The 12,733-nt window shown below is 52.2% G+C and overlaps 1 protein-coding gene across 1 annotated transcript; it reads right to left on the reverse strand.

Moving 5' to 3' along the window:
• Window positions 1-817: 817 nt before the first annotated feature.
• Ndufab1 (NADH:ubiquinone oxidoreductase subunit AB1) lies at window positions 818-12,226 on the reverse strand. Its single transcript, XM_004622891.2, has 5 exons — window positions 12,025-12,226; window positions 6,766-6,888; window positions 3,311-3,398; window positions 1,751-1,850; window positions 818-929 (listed from the first exon to the last, which is right to left on the reverse strand). The coding sequence occupies exons 1-4, from the start codon at window positions 12,190-12,192 to the stop codon at window positions 1,759-1,761; spliced, it is 471 nt and encodes a 156-aa protein (XP_004622948.1). The 5' UTR covers window positions 12,193-12,226; the 3' UTR covers window positions 818-929; window positions 1,751-1,758.
• Between the last annotated feature and the right edge of the window lie 507 nt (window positions 12,227-12,733).

A 12,733-nucleotide genomic window follows, 5' to 3' on the forward strand; every position in this document is an offset into this window, starting at 1 on the left:
AACGTGTTCATGTCTTCTGTGACCAAAAGGAAGAGAACATATCTAACAGCTAGGCTAACTCCAGAGGACAGAGGCGCCTGCCCCGTGGCACCGCAGGGTTCTGGGCACTAAAGGTGCCTCTGCTCAGCCCGTGGCCCCAAGGAGACCTCCTGGGGCAGGCCTTCGGCTCCCCTGCCCACAGACCGAAATGTCAGTAACAGGAAGCAGTTCTTTCACGGCAAGACTTGAGCTAAGCTTCATCAAAACCTAGGGAATATGGCACATCACCTGCATCAACCCAAGGAGTGACAGACCGTGATGGAAGAGGCAGAATCAGCACCAGCACGTGACAGGAACACAATGCCAAGCTGACCTCCAAAAGGAAAGAGAGCTTCCTTTTTTTTCAAAATTATTCTATAAATATAGAGGTGGGAGTGGTAGCCCACACCTGTAATTCCCAGGTCTCAGGAGGCTGAGGCAGGAAGACCACCAGAGTTTGAGGCCAGCCTGAACTACAAGCAAGACCATTTAAAAAAACTGAAAAAAAAAAGGGGGGGGGATTCTTCAGTAAGAGATGAAAAACTTAGTTTCAGATACTGCTGCCAGCTGCAGCTGGTAACATCTAACAGTGGCTTATGGACTATAAAAACTTCTTTGTTCATGAATACATTTATTCCTCAGATTGAAAGCAGGGAGAGAAACATTTCAAGGGCACTGCTGGAAAAACTGGATTAGCATGAATGACAAACCCACCTTTTTTCCAGATACATTCTTAAAATACTAAGCAGTATCAATATACAAAAGCACTTTATAAACACAGAAAAAGGAGAAAAAAACGTTGGTTTTACCGATTTATTTTCAAAGGGCAAAACGAGACAACTTAAATACACGTCCAGCAGAGCTGCTGTGAGGACAGCGCACGCTCACTCCTCACCAGCGTCGCCGGAGTCCTGTGAGGAAAGGGGCCGGATGAGAACAGAGCAGGTTCAGGGTGGTTTCTGCTGTAGTCAGCGACTCTGAAGTGGCATCTTGTAAGACATTAGGTCTAGTGTAATTACACACACAGACGCCGTATGGTATTTTAACTTAAGAGGTCTTGCCCTCATTATTCTGGGCCTGAGTGACAGCTAGTGTCTGCGGGCTTCTACCAGGCAGTATCACAGGCACTGCGCACACACCGTTCAACTATCCTCAAAAAAGCCCCAGCTAGGCCAGGCATGGTGGCACGTGTGTGTGGCCCCTGCACATGGGAGGCTGAGGCGGGCAGATCATTGAGAATTCGAGGCGGGCTTGCGCTACACAGTGAGCAGGACCAGCCTCGAACGCAGTGAGACCCAGTCTCAACAACAGAAAGGGAGAACGCCCTGAGCGAGGCCCATTACTGGCGCCATCTTACAGATGAGAAAGCTCGAAAGGCTACGCAGCCCGCCCAAGAGCAGCAGGCTGGCAGCAGGGCTGAGGGCCCTCCTGGCCGCGACGCCCTGGACGGCTGACCCTGGGGAGCAGCGGGCGGTCTGCTGCCCGAGTCACCCTGCTCAGAACGCTGTCAGAGGCTGCTGCTGACAAGGGCTGGCATCAGGGAGGCCTCCCTGCGCAGGAGAGCCTGCTCCCAGGCCCTCGTGGGCGGTACCCTTCAAGCGCAAGCAGTGAGTGCAGGCGGCCTGTTTCAACATTGCTGAGAGCGTCTGTCAAGCATTCTCATTTTTTCTCTTGCTCTCTGCAACAACTGGACGATTACGTCTAGCCCACTTCCGAAAGCCACACTGCTTACCTGGTACTTTATTCATATACATCCTTCTTATCTGCAATGTAATCTACAATTTCTTGTGGGCACATTAACTTTTCCGCATCTATATCAGGAATTTCAAACCCTAGAGGAAAAACAAGACGACGTGAGTACAGAATGCGCCCGACGCCTCACAGCACCCGGCAGTCTGGAGTCCCAGTTGGGGGTGAGCCAGCGCGGGGGCTTTCCAGACGCAGGAGCAGCCAGTTCCTCCTTGAAAGTGCGCCTCTGTGCGCGGCCTTACACCAGCCCAGGAGCAAGGAGCAGCCCTGCTCATGATGTCCTCGTCTATGGACCTGCCTCTCGGGGATTTTAGGGCAGTGTTTATAGGGCCTTCAGGGTCTCATTACTAGATCAGACCTGTAGTGATCCTCCTGTTTACAGCCTCCCAAGAGCTGGGATTACAGGGGTGCGCCACCACGCCCAGGCTCAATTGCTGTCTCAGGACAACCCGGGGGCGGGCCAGCACGGCAGGCCTGGGGAGCGAATCCCAGCCCTTGTGCCTGCTTGCAGCTTTAATGACTAGGGGGTTTTTTGGTGGTACTGGGCACTGAGCCCAGGCCTACAGCCCTCACCCCTTCCCCTTCCGAGCCTCCATGCCTGGCTGGATTTGCTGCTTCCTGACACTTTACACCTACAGAATCATGCAACACAGACTATGTACTGGCTCTTTTCACTTGGCATGTTCTCAAGGTTCACGAGGGAGGTACTAACTCCAAGCAGCAAACCATGAGTGCAAGCAGCCTGCTTATAAACGGTGAAAACTTCTGTCAAGCATTCTTTTTTCTTTTGCTTTCTGCAATAACTAGACAGATTACATCTATAGACCACTTCCTGGTACTTTATTCACATACATCCTTAACTGCAATGTAATCTGTAATTTCTTGTAGATTGTACTTTATTCCTTTTTATGAAAGGGGCTTTGTTCTGTGGCACTGGGGACAGAACTCAGGGCCTTGTACTTGCCAGGCAGGCACTTATGCCACTGAGCTACCTCCATCCAGAGGGTTCCTCCCTGGTGCCCTCACGTTACAGCGGAAGGAACAACAGCTGCTGTTCAGACTCACACAGGACTAACCCCGTCAGACCCAGGGCTCGTAACCTCTGGGCAGACAGTGCGCCCCCCTCCCCACCCCGGGGCAGCAGTGTCTGGGGCGGATCTGAAGTCATGCTCAGCAGGGGCGCAGACCCTGCTCCCACCCAGCAGTTTTCATGAAGGTCTCCCATGCACAACAGCGTCCAACAAAGAGAGCTTGGAGTGCGCGAAGTGCTCAGCGAGACCAAGGTCACAGGACGCATCCGCACAACCTGTCACCTCTGCCGCCACACGCAGGCCGACCCTCTCCAGGGGAGGCCTTTGCCTGCCCCGCTGGAAGCCACCTGACTGTCCCTGGTACTTACCTTCCCTGACCATGGGGGCAGAGGATGCCTGCTGCAGGGAGTGGGCGCTGTCCCTAACCCACCTGATTTCCACTCAGACTCCCAGTGGAACTGCACCCTAAGAACCATGACATACAGATGCAAGATTAAGCCTTGGTATGTTACCAAATTCATCCTCCATGGCCATGATAATCTCCACTTGGTCCAAGCTGTCTAAGCCCAGGTCTTTCATAAAATGGGAATTTACTGAGAGCTGCAAGAAAGGAAGACCAAACGAAATTCAGTGTGTGAAAGCATTTCTTTCCTAACACCTAAGAGCGCAACGCCACTTACTCATCACACAGATGTTATGCAGTCTAGGCTGATGCTGAGCTCACTAAGCAGTCCGGGCTGGCCTCAGACCCTCACCTCCCACAGGAGGGTGACCCCGTAGGTGTCACACCCAGTTAGATTTATTTGTTTTGGCGGGACCAGGGACTGAACTCAGAACTCTGCGCTTGCCAGGGAAGCACTTACTCCACTGAGCCACCTCCCCAGCCCTAGATTTTTTAAAATACAGACTGTAATTACCATTATACATTTAACCCATGCCTGCATGTGTAAGGTATGCTTTGTGTTACTTTGTTCAACTTTCAAGTGTTTAATAGCATAAAGCTAATGATGAAGGAATGCACATCACATCGTTTACTGTTTATTGGTTTAGTTTTTGAGACAGTGTCTCTCTAAGGCTGGCTTTGCGCTATGTAGCCCAGGCTGGCCTTGAACTTGCTGAGCTCCTCTGGCCTCAGCCTGAGTGCTGAGATTAGAGGCTGTGCCACCACAACCAGCATGTTATTTTACTATGGTCTTTAATCCCTTTTTTGGCGGAACTAGGGATTGAACTCAGGCCCCTGCGCTTGCCAGGTAAGTGCTTGTTATACTGAGCTATGTCCCTGGCCCTAATCACTTTTTTAAAAACGTATTTTGTACAGGGCTCACTATGCGGCTTGGTAACGATTCTCTTGTTTTCAGTCTCCCTAGCACTGAGATTACAGGTGTGCACCACCACGCCTGGTCTCCGTAGCTGGCTCAGTGCAGCCTGTGGTGACAGGGATTGAACCCTGGTCCTGGCAGGCATTTAGTCCACTGAGCTCTCTTGCAGCCCTTTAATCACTGTTATACATGACTTTTAAGTTTAGTTTCCTGCTGCCTTATTGACAGCTGAGACCTCTCACCTTAGATACAGCATTTCTCTCCCTCAAAAGTGGTTGTGCATGCCTACCATCCCAGCATGCAGGAGGCTAAGGCATGAGACTGCCAAGCTCAAGGCCAGCCCAGAACAGAGAGCAAGGCCCTATCTTTAAAGAAAAGCTGGCTATTGTAGGGCTGGAGATGCAGGCCAGGGGTAAGGGCTTGCTTAGCCAGTGTGAGGTCCTGGAGTTGTACCCAGTGCGGCAAATCAGGACTGCTGCAAGCTGCAGGTGACACAATCTATCACCTTTCTCCTACTTCAGCCCCACAGGATCAGCAGCAGGCCCAGAGGGCTGGCCCGCAAGTGCAGGGTTCTGGGTCTATCTGCAAGCCTACGCCTCCTGTCCCCATCAGAAGGAAGAATTCTTTAAAACCCCTATCAAAAAACCAAATTCTCACATCCGCCACAGCAACCAATGAAGAACAGTAGCCGTGGCCCTCTGCTATCTTGTGGCCCTGGGCCTCAACAAGGGCCACAAGGTGACTAAGAATGTGAGCAAACCAAGGCACAGCCGCCACTGCACATCCTCACCAAACACACCAAGTTCATGCAGGGAGGTGTGCGGCTTCACCCCCTAAGAGCAGCGCGCCATGGAGCTGCTCAAGGTCAAGGATAAATGCACCCTCAAGTTCATCAAGAAAAGTCTGGGGACGCACATTTGTGCCAAGAAGAAGCATGAGGAGCTGAGCAACGTGCTGGCCACCATAAGGAAGGCAGCTGCCGAGAGGGACTGAGCCTCTCTGGAAGAAAGCTTGGCAGAAAGTTCAAAAAAACAAAAATTCTCGAACCAGGCGTGCTGGTACACACCCAGCACTCCAGAGGTTGAAAAGGAGGATCAGAGTTTGAGACTGGCCTGGAGGCTACAAAGGGAGCACAAGGCCACCTAGAACTATATAGAGACCCTGTCTCAAAAAAAAAAAAAAAAAAAAAAAGCTCTTTGCAAGGACAGTGGCATAGCCCTGTAACCCCAGCTGCTTGGGAGACTCAGGCAAGAGGACTGACTGTGATTCCAGGTTTGAGGCCATCTCAAGCAATTCAGGGAGATCCTTGTCTCAAAAAGGAAAAAGGGCGGGCCAGGGCGATGGCTCAGTGGTACAAGCTCCTGCATAGCAAGAGCAAGGTCCGGAGTTCAATCCCTGGTACCACAGGAAGAAAAAAAAAAAAGGAAAAAGGGTTGGGTAGACTACAACCCTGGAGTTCATTCCAGAGTAAGTCCTATCCTATCTGTTATATTAAGAGTTTCAGTAAATCACCCATGGGACTTGAACTATCAGTTTTCCTGCCTGGGTTTCCCTCCTGCTGAGACTACAGGTGTGCCTGCTTACTACGGATTAAAGAAGAATTTACTATGGATTAAAGATTTTATGTAAAGACCAAATTGGTCCTGCTGGTCTAGCCTGGAACATTTGGTCCTTCCACCTCAGTCTTCTAAGCATGAGATTATAGGGCTGTGCCACCAGGCCTGTTTGTTTAATTAATTAATTATTTTTGGCGGAACTGGGGATTAAACTCAGGTCCTTGCACTTGCCAAATAAGTGCTTATTCTACTGAGCCATCTCCCTGGCTCCAGGCCTGCTTTAAAGAAGGAAACTATACCTGGGCATGGTGGCACATGCCTGTGATGCCTGTAAGGCCTGTAATCCCAGCAATTCTAGCACTCAGGTGAGGCAGGAAGAACGATGCAAACTGGAGACCAGCCTAGGCTACAGAAGGAGTTTAAGGTTAGCCTGAACTGCCCATTCTGTTATGATAAAAATCTTGAAGAGTCATGAAATTAAAAAAGCAAGGGGCAGGAGCCGGGGGGAGGGCTCAGTGGAACAAGTGCTTCGCTGGCAAGCGCAAGGGGCTGAGTTCAATCCCCAGTTCTGCAAAGGGAAAAAAAAAGCAAGGGGCAGAACAAGTGGTACACTAGCACATGTAGGTTTGTCGCTGGGGATCAAACCCTGGTCGCAAATGCTAGTGTGCATTCTACAACTGACCCGTGCCCTCTGCCCACTTAGCGTGTCCTGTGGGAGATCTGCCGTAAGTGTGTGTGCATGGGTGCACGCGTAGCAGGGCCTTGGTTCACAGACTTGATTCTTTCCCCAATTCTGGGCGTAAACCGGGTTGGACGAGACCCAACTCGAATCCCACGTTAGGTTCAGTGTTGACCTTATGGGGGAATTTGCTTTGGTGCTTGTGCAGTTCTGTTTGTGATCAGAACTGTGGAAGCGAGTCGCAAAGTGAGACACGGCATCGTCTGCGCAAGGACACACAAGCATCTGGGGCGCTGGCCACCGCCAGCGGGCACCAGGCGGCTGGGAGTCAGGAGACCCTCTACTGAGCACCCTTGGAATTTCACACGGTGGGATCAAACACTGCAGGGAAAGGGGTAAACCGTATCAGTCACCTTTTCTGGGTCAATCTTGTCATACAATTTCAAGACATAGAGAACCCGATCCTTGATTCCTTCCAGCGTCAGAGGGGGCGCGTCGCTGTACTGGCGGCACAGCAGTGGGACCCTCCCCGGCACCTAGAGTGTGGGCAGGAAGGCAGCGTGGTCAGTGAACCCAAAGCGCCTTTAGATACACGCAAGCACTGAGGGCTGTCCTTTACAGAGCTCTTAGGGCTATATGGAACGGCGGCCGTTGGGACATGCCGTCACCGAGCTGGGCAGGCAGCCCTGGCTTCCTTCCTCTCAGAGCCAGACTGGCCCGACTTGCGGGTTCAGAGTGCAGGCTTTGGATATTCATGCTGCGGAGCCTGTCGCCTTAGCTTCTGAAGTCCTTTAGGGCCAGGTGTGGCAGCTCAGACCTCAACTACAAGGTAAGATCCTGTCTTAAGCAGGTGGCCAGCCGGCCAGCGGAGTTGTCAGACGGTACTGAAAGGCATCTCAAAATTGGCTTCAGTGGTGGATGCACTGACCTCAGCCAGGAGGCCTGAAACCACCTACCCAGCCACCACATTCCAATCTAGCTCCCTTCCAGGGAGGTTTGTCTTACTGCCTGCAGCCACGGCATGGGTCATCAATCTCTGCGGGGATAGAGGAATATCTCGAGACCCACATCAAGCTGCCGGATACTTAAGTAGGTACTGGATCTTGGCTGCGTTTCTTTCACTGAATGTGGGGTGAGCTCTAACTCCACAGGGCAGGGGATTTACATGTGGGGAAGGTTAAGAAAAATCACACGTCTGGCTGTCTGGCTCACTGTGGATTCCTTAATCTAAACTGGTTCACGTTCCAAAGTTACTTTGAAGTCCTCAGTGCGTAGTTCTTAGGGCACTCCCCCATAAGAAGTGAACTGGCTTGTTGCTGCTCAGTCCCTGACACTCACAAAAGGCTCTAAAAAAATACTGATTTAAAAAAAAAAAAAACTGGGCCGGGGAGATGGCTCAGTGGAGTAAGCGCTTCCCTGGCAAGAGCAAGAGCCTGAGTTCAATCCCTGGTTCCACCAAAAAACAAATAAATAAAATAAAATAAACCAAGAGCTGGCCAAATAAATAGCTCAGCGGACTAAAGCACCTGCAAGCAGGCACAGGGGCCACGGGCCAGGGGTTTGATCCCCAGGCCTGATGTGCAGGCCCTGCCCCCAGGACATACTTAGATGGCAACTGAGACTGGTGGTGCGCCTGCAATCCCAGCTCTTTGGAGCCTGTAAACAGGCGGATCCCTAGGAGCCTGATTTAGTAGTGTGATCCTGAACACCCTGTAGACCCTTCCCTAAAATATATTAAAAAAAAAAACAAAAAAACACCAAAAAAGCATATGCCTTACAAGCACAAAGCCCAAATTTGATCCCCAGTAATCCACCAAAAACAAAACAAAACAAAACAAAACCCCAAAGGAACCAAGCCAATATATAGCTCTGTGTTAAGAAACATTTACTTATTTACTTTTAAAATAAAACTTGATATTAAAATTATGCTCAATAAACAAACTAAAGAGATTAATTGAATTTTCGGCATAGTCTAGAATCTTCGAGGGTTTTTTTGGTTGTTTTTTTTTTTGTGGTACTGGGGATCAAACTCAGGACCTTGCACTTAATGAGGCAAGTGCTTAAGTCACTGAGCTATCTCCCTGGCCCTTAGTCAAGTACTTTGAAGGGACATTTTTGAGCCACAGTTTCACTGTTAAGTACATGGTCTCCTTCCTCTGGGTGGGGAGACTCTGATAGAGAGAATCCCTGGGCCACCTATCAGTAATAACTGGAAGAGGTTTCCAGGTCACAAGTAGGATGGACAAGAGAAAGAGGGACTGTACTCCTGCCTCCCCTGTTAAAGAGAAAAGAAATTATTTAAGAGTAATGACAGAAGCGCCAGCGAGACAGTGGACTAAGCACCTACTCAGGCAAGCACAGGGACCAGGGTTCAAGCCCTGGTACCACATGCCACACTGGCACCAGCCCCAGCTCAGTGGGCACAGTGGTGCACACCTGTGGTCCCAGGGCTGGGGAGGCTGAAAACAGGAGGATCACTATGAGTCCGAGCTGTGTAATGAGGCCTTGTACCAAATACATACCAAAAAAATAACATAGTGACAGAAATTTGAGAGCTGAACATGGTGGCACACGCCTGGAACCTCAGCATTTGGAAGGCTCAGCCAGGATTGCTGTTTGAAGCCAGCCTGGGCTACACAGAGACCCTGTCTTGAAAATCCAAAAATTAGGCTGGCCAGATAGCTGAGCGGATTAAAGTGCCTGCTTAGGCAGAATGTAGCAGCTAGGATTCAATCCCTAGTGTGCGGTGCTGGCTCTGCCCCCCCCGGGCACACTGAGACTGAGACTGGGTGAGGTGGCGCGCGCCTTTAATCCCAGTGCTTAGGAGGCTGAACACAGGAGAATCACTACAAGTCCAATCTGTAGTGAGACCCTGTAGACCCTGTCCTAAATATAAAAAATAAAAAAGAGTTTAAAAATAACACAGGAGGCCTAGTGAGGGCATGCTGGTGTCAGGCAGCCCTGGCCGCCAGTGCGGGTAAGCACCATGTGATTAGAGCAAGCGGGCCGCTGCTAGAGTCCACGGGAGCCCCAGCCAGTGTGGGTGGGCAGCTAAGGCAGGGAGGGGCTGTGCTCCAGAAGGCACACCCAGGGGTTGGCGCGTTGCTGCACCCTGCGGCTAGCTTTCCTGAGCCATCTGCAGCTGGGCAAGCTAGGAACCTCTGTGTGCCTCAGCTTCTTTATCTGTAAAGTGGGGTACAGAGCAGTACCATGCTTGGCAGACTGTTGTGAGGCATCAATGAGATGAAGTAAAGGGCTCTGGACACTGTTTGGCTCATGCATAAGTATAGCTTAGCATTGTGCTGTAGGACCACGACAATGACAGCTGGCCAGTGTCACCCTCTGCTTGAAGCCCCAAATACCTGATCCCATACCTTTCTCTCAGTCTCTACTGGGCCTGCGTCTCTGGTGTCTTTACTGATTCTTTACTAAGCACAGCCTGAAGCACTCTCCACTCACTCACTCAGCTTTCCCAGGGACCCTGGGAGATGCACAACACTTCCCTCTACAGGTGTGGAAGCTGAGGCAGAGAATGGCTGTGTATCCTAGCACAGTTCCTCCCCACAACCTCTCCGGAGGGTCTCAGTGCACCTCCCTGTTGAATCTCCACTGTTCAATTCAAAACAACAATAACCCAAAAATTACAGTAGAGAACGAGGAGACTCGCCTCCCCAACAGGCAGCAGGGGCTGTTTCTATGTGTTATCCCCGCACACCTGCGACCTAAGGATTGCAGGTGATATCACGTGCGGCCCCCGCCCCCCCTCAGAGAAGGCAGTGCTTGCAGACAGCGTGACTGGCCTCCGGACAGGGACTCCACCTGATCAGCTGCATCACCCACCTTAGTCCACTGGGGCTCAGCTCTGCCTAAGGAAACAGCTTGCAAGGCCCTCCCTGGAGCTGGCCACTGGACAGCTCTGCCTAGCTGGCTCAAAGCCGACTGATAGAAACAAGCCCCACACCTGTCTCCAAAACTTTCCCTGACTCCTCCACTTCTTCCCACCTGGGGCTTTAGCCAGAAACGCCAGAGCCAGTCCCTGCCCTCCCCAGTTTCTTGGCAACGTGTTCACTCAGTCACAAAGCCTGGCTGACCGGGAAGACGGATCTCATTCCTGCCTTCCACAGACCTTGCTTCCTGTAACCTCAGCAGAGCACCCACAACCTTCAACAGGCTTGGTTTCTAACTGTCTCTCATACCTTCCAATGAACTTAGTCAAACTACTCTGAACCCGAAGTAAAATATTTCCTCTGCTGAACATGTAAACCAGGCAAAGCTGGAAGACCTTCAAGCACCTTGCTATTCAAAGTGGGGCCAAGGACTACAGCAGCAGTGTGGGGGAGCCTGCTGCACATGGAAACTCCAAGGCCCCTTACAGGCAGGCCCACGGAATCTGAATCTGTTTCAGCTCAGTCTATACCCATATGCCCAAACAAGCTTGAGAATCAGCGCTGTAAAAACAGGGACAATCCATCAGTGTTTCTAACACTGGAATCGGTCTCAGGACCCAGACACTCGGCCACTCTACTCCATCCTTTAAACCCCTGACTTAAGGTGCCTATGTATTACCTTTCTGAGACAGCTGACAGGACAGCGTCCTCTGAACTACTAGCCCATTACTCGGCCAGTGAGCCTCAACACTGGCTACTCAAAGGATCTCTTGAGTTCAGATTCTGATTGACTTAGCCTGAGACTCTATTTTCTACTGTAGCGATGCAGTCATGGCCGAAACCAGCAGGAAGCTCAGAAGGTCGGAAGTTAACCTAATCTACTCCACCTTCAAACAACTGTTTTTTTTACTGAGGTCGAACAGAGTTGAGGGTAGGCACACGCTCCTAAGCTGCATTCACCTGTTGTAAGTTCTCACCAAATCTTCAGCCTCCAGAGTAGCTGGGAAGTGCACGCACCGCGCAGTCCGGCTCAGGCAGGCCTTAATCTTGGGATGCAAACACACTGCCTCGCAGAGACCTCATCCCAGAGGAGGAAACCAGAGGCGAGTGGGAGGACAGTCAGGGGATTTGTTACCCTGGTGACTTGTGTGGTGAGAGTTCAAAAATGCACTGTCCACAAAGGCGTGCTGAGGACCGGGTGGGCGCCAGCACCACGCGGTGGCAGCCTGGTCCAGGCTGCATCGCTAAGAAAGCTACACACTACCGGGTTCCCAGCTTTCTTTTTCGTACCGGGAATCGAACGCTGGACCTCGTGCTTGCCAAGGCAGGGCCGTGCGGCTGCGCTGCATCCCTAGCCCACTTCCTATCCGGACTTCCAGAGGGGCCCAAAGAGGTAAAGGGTGTCACAGGGGAAGGGAAAGGCCGAGTTCCAAGAAGAGAACCTCTCCAGGGGAGGCCGGCGGCTTCCTCTCGGCAGCGCACAAGCCCTCCCGCAGAAGGCGGCCACGGCGCTGAGCACTTCCAGCACAGCTCGGGCCCAGGACCGCTAGCCGCCCGCGGCCGCCCCGCCGAGCACACGCCAGCGCCGACCCCGCGCTCAGCCCGAGGCTCTGCGGTCCCCAGCTCGGGCAGCGCCGCAGCAGTCCCGCCGGCACCCGCACAAGTCGCCTCGCCTCGCCTCGCACGAGGGGCTCCGCGCCCGCCCGCAGCAATTGCGGCCGCGGCCCTCCCCCACCCGCGACCGGATCCCCGACCCTGCCAACCCCGCCAGTCACCGCGAGCCACCTGTGCGAGCAACGAGGCCGGCTGCGCCGCCCCTGGCCTCGTCTGGGTCCCCGCGGGACACAACGCAGTGCCGAGCGTCCGGGCCAGGGCCAGCGTGGGAACCCGGGGCGGCGGCGCGAAGGCTGAGGGCAGGCGGCGGACACAGGAGGAAAGGACACGGGCCGCCATGGCTGCGCCGACCCAGGATGCACAGCGCCGGAACTGCGCGCCCGTTTCCGGTCCGCAGCGCGCGCCAGAGAGGCCGCCAGGAGCCGCCCGCGATAGCGCCCTCTAGCGTGTCCTGGAGGAACTGCGCCCTGCAGCCGGCGGCCCCGCGCGGGTTCAGAGGCGAGCCGGTTCCCCAAGTTTACTTCTCTAGACGGGCTGAAATACATATAGAAGTTTTGATGACGGCACTGTTCCATAGATATTAAAATTTAACGGACTGAAGACAGCATCCAAATAGCATGTAAAAATGTAAAAATTGATTTAAGCATATTGCTAATATTTTTAATGTTTAAAAAAAATTATTTGCTTTAAAATAAAAAGGCGAGGGGCCGGGGAGTTGGCTCAGTAGAATAAGTGTTTGCCTGGCAAGCGCAAAGGCCTGAGTTCAACCCCAGTTCTGCCAAAAAAATAATTAATTAATTAAATTAAATTAAAAGGGGAGCCAGGGAAAGCTCAATGGCACAAGCACTTGCCTGGCAAGTGCAAGGGCCTGAGTTCGATT

Source organism: Octodon degus, unplaced genomic scaffold (assembly GCF_000260255.1).
Source record: "Octodon degus isolate 3935 unplaced genomic scaffold, OctDeg1.0 scaffold00001, whole genome shotgun sequence".
In the NCBI taxonomy this organism is placed as follows: Eukaryota; Metazoa; Chordata; class Mammalia; order Rodentia; family Octodontidae; genus Octodon; species Octodon degus.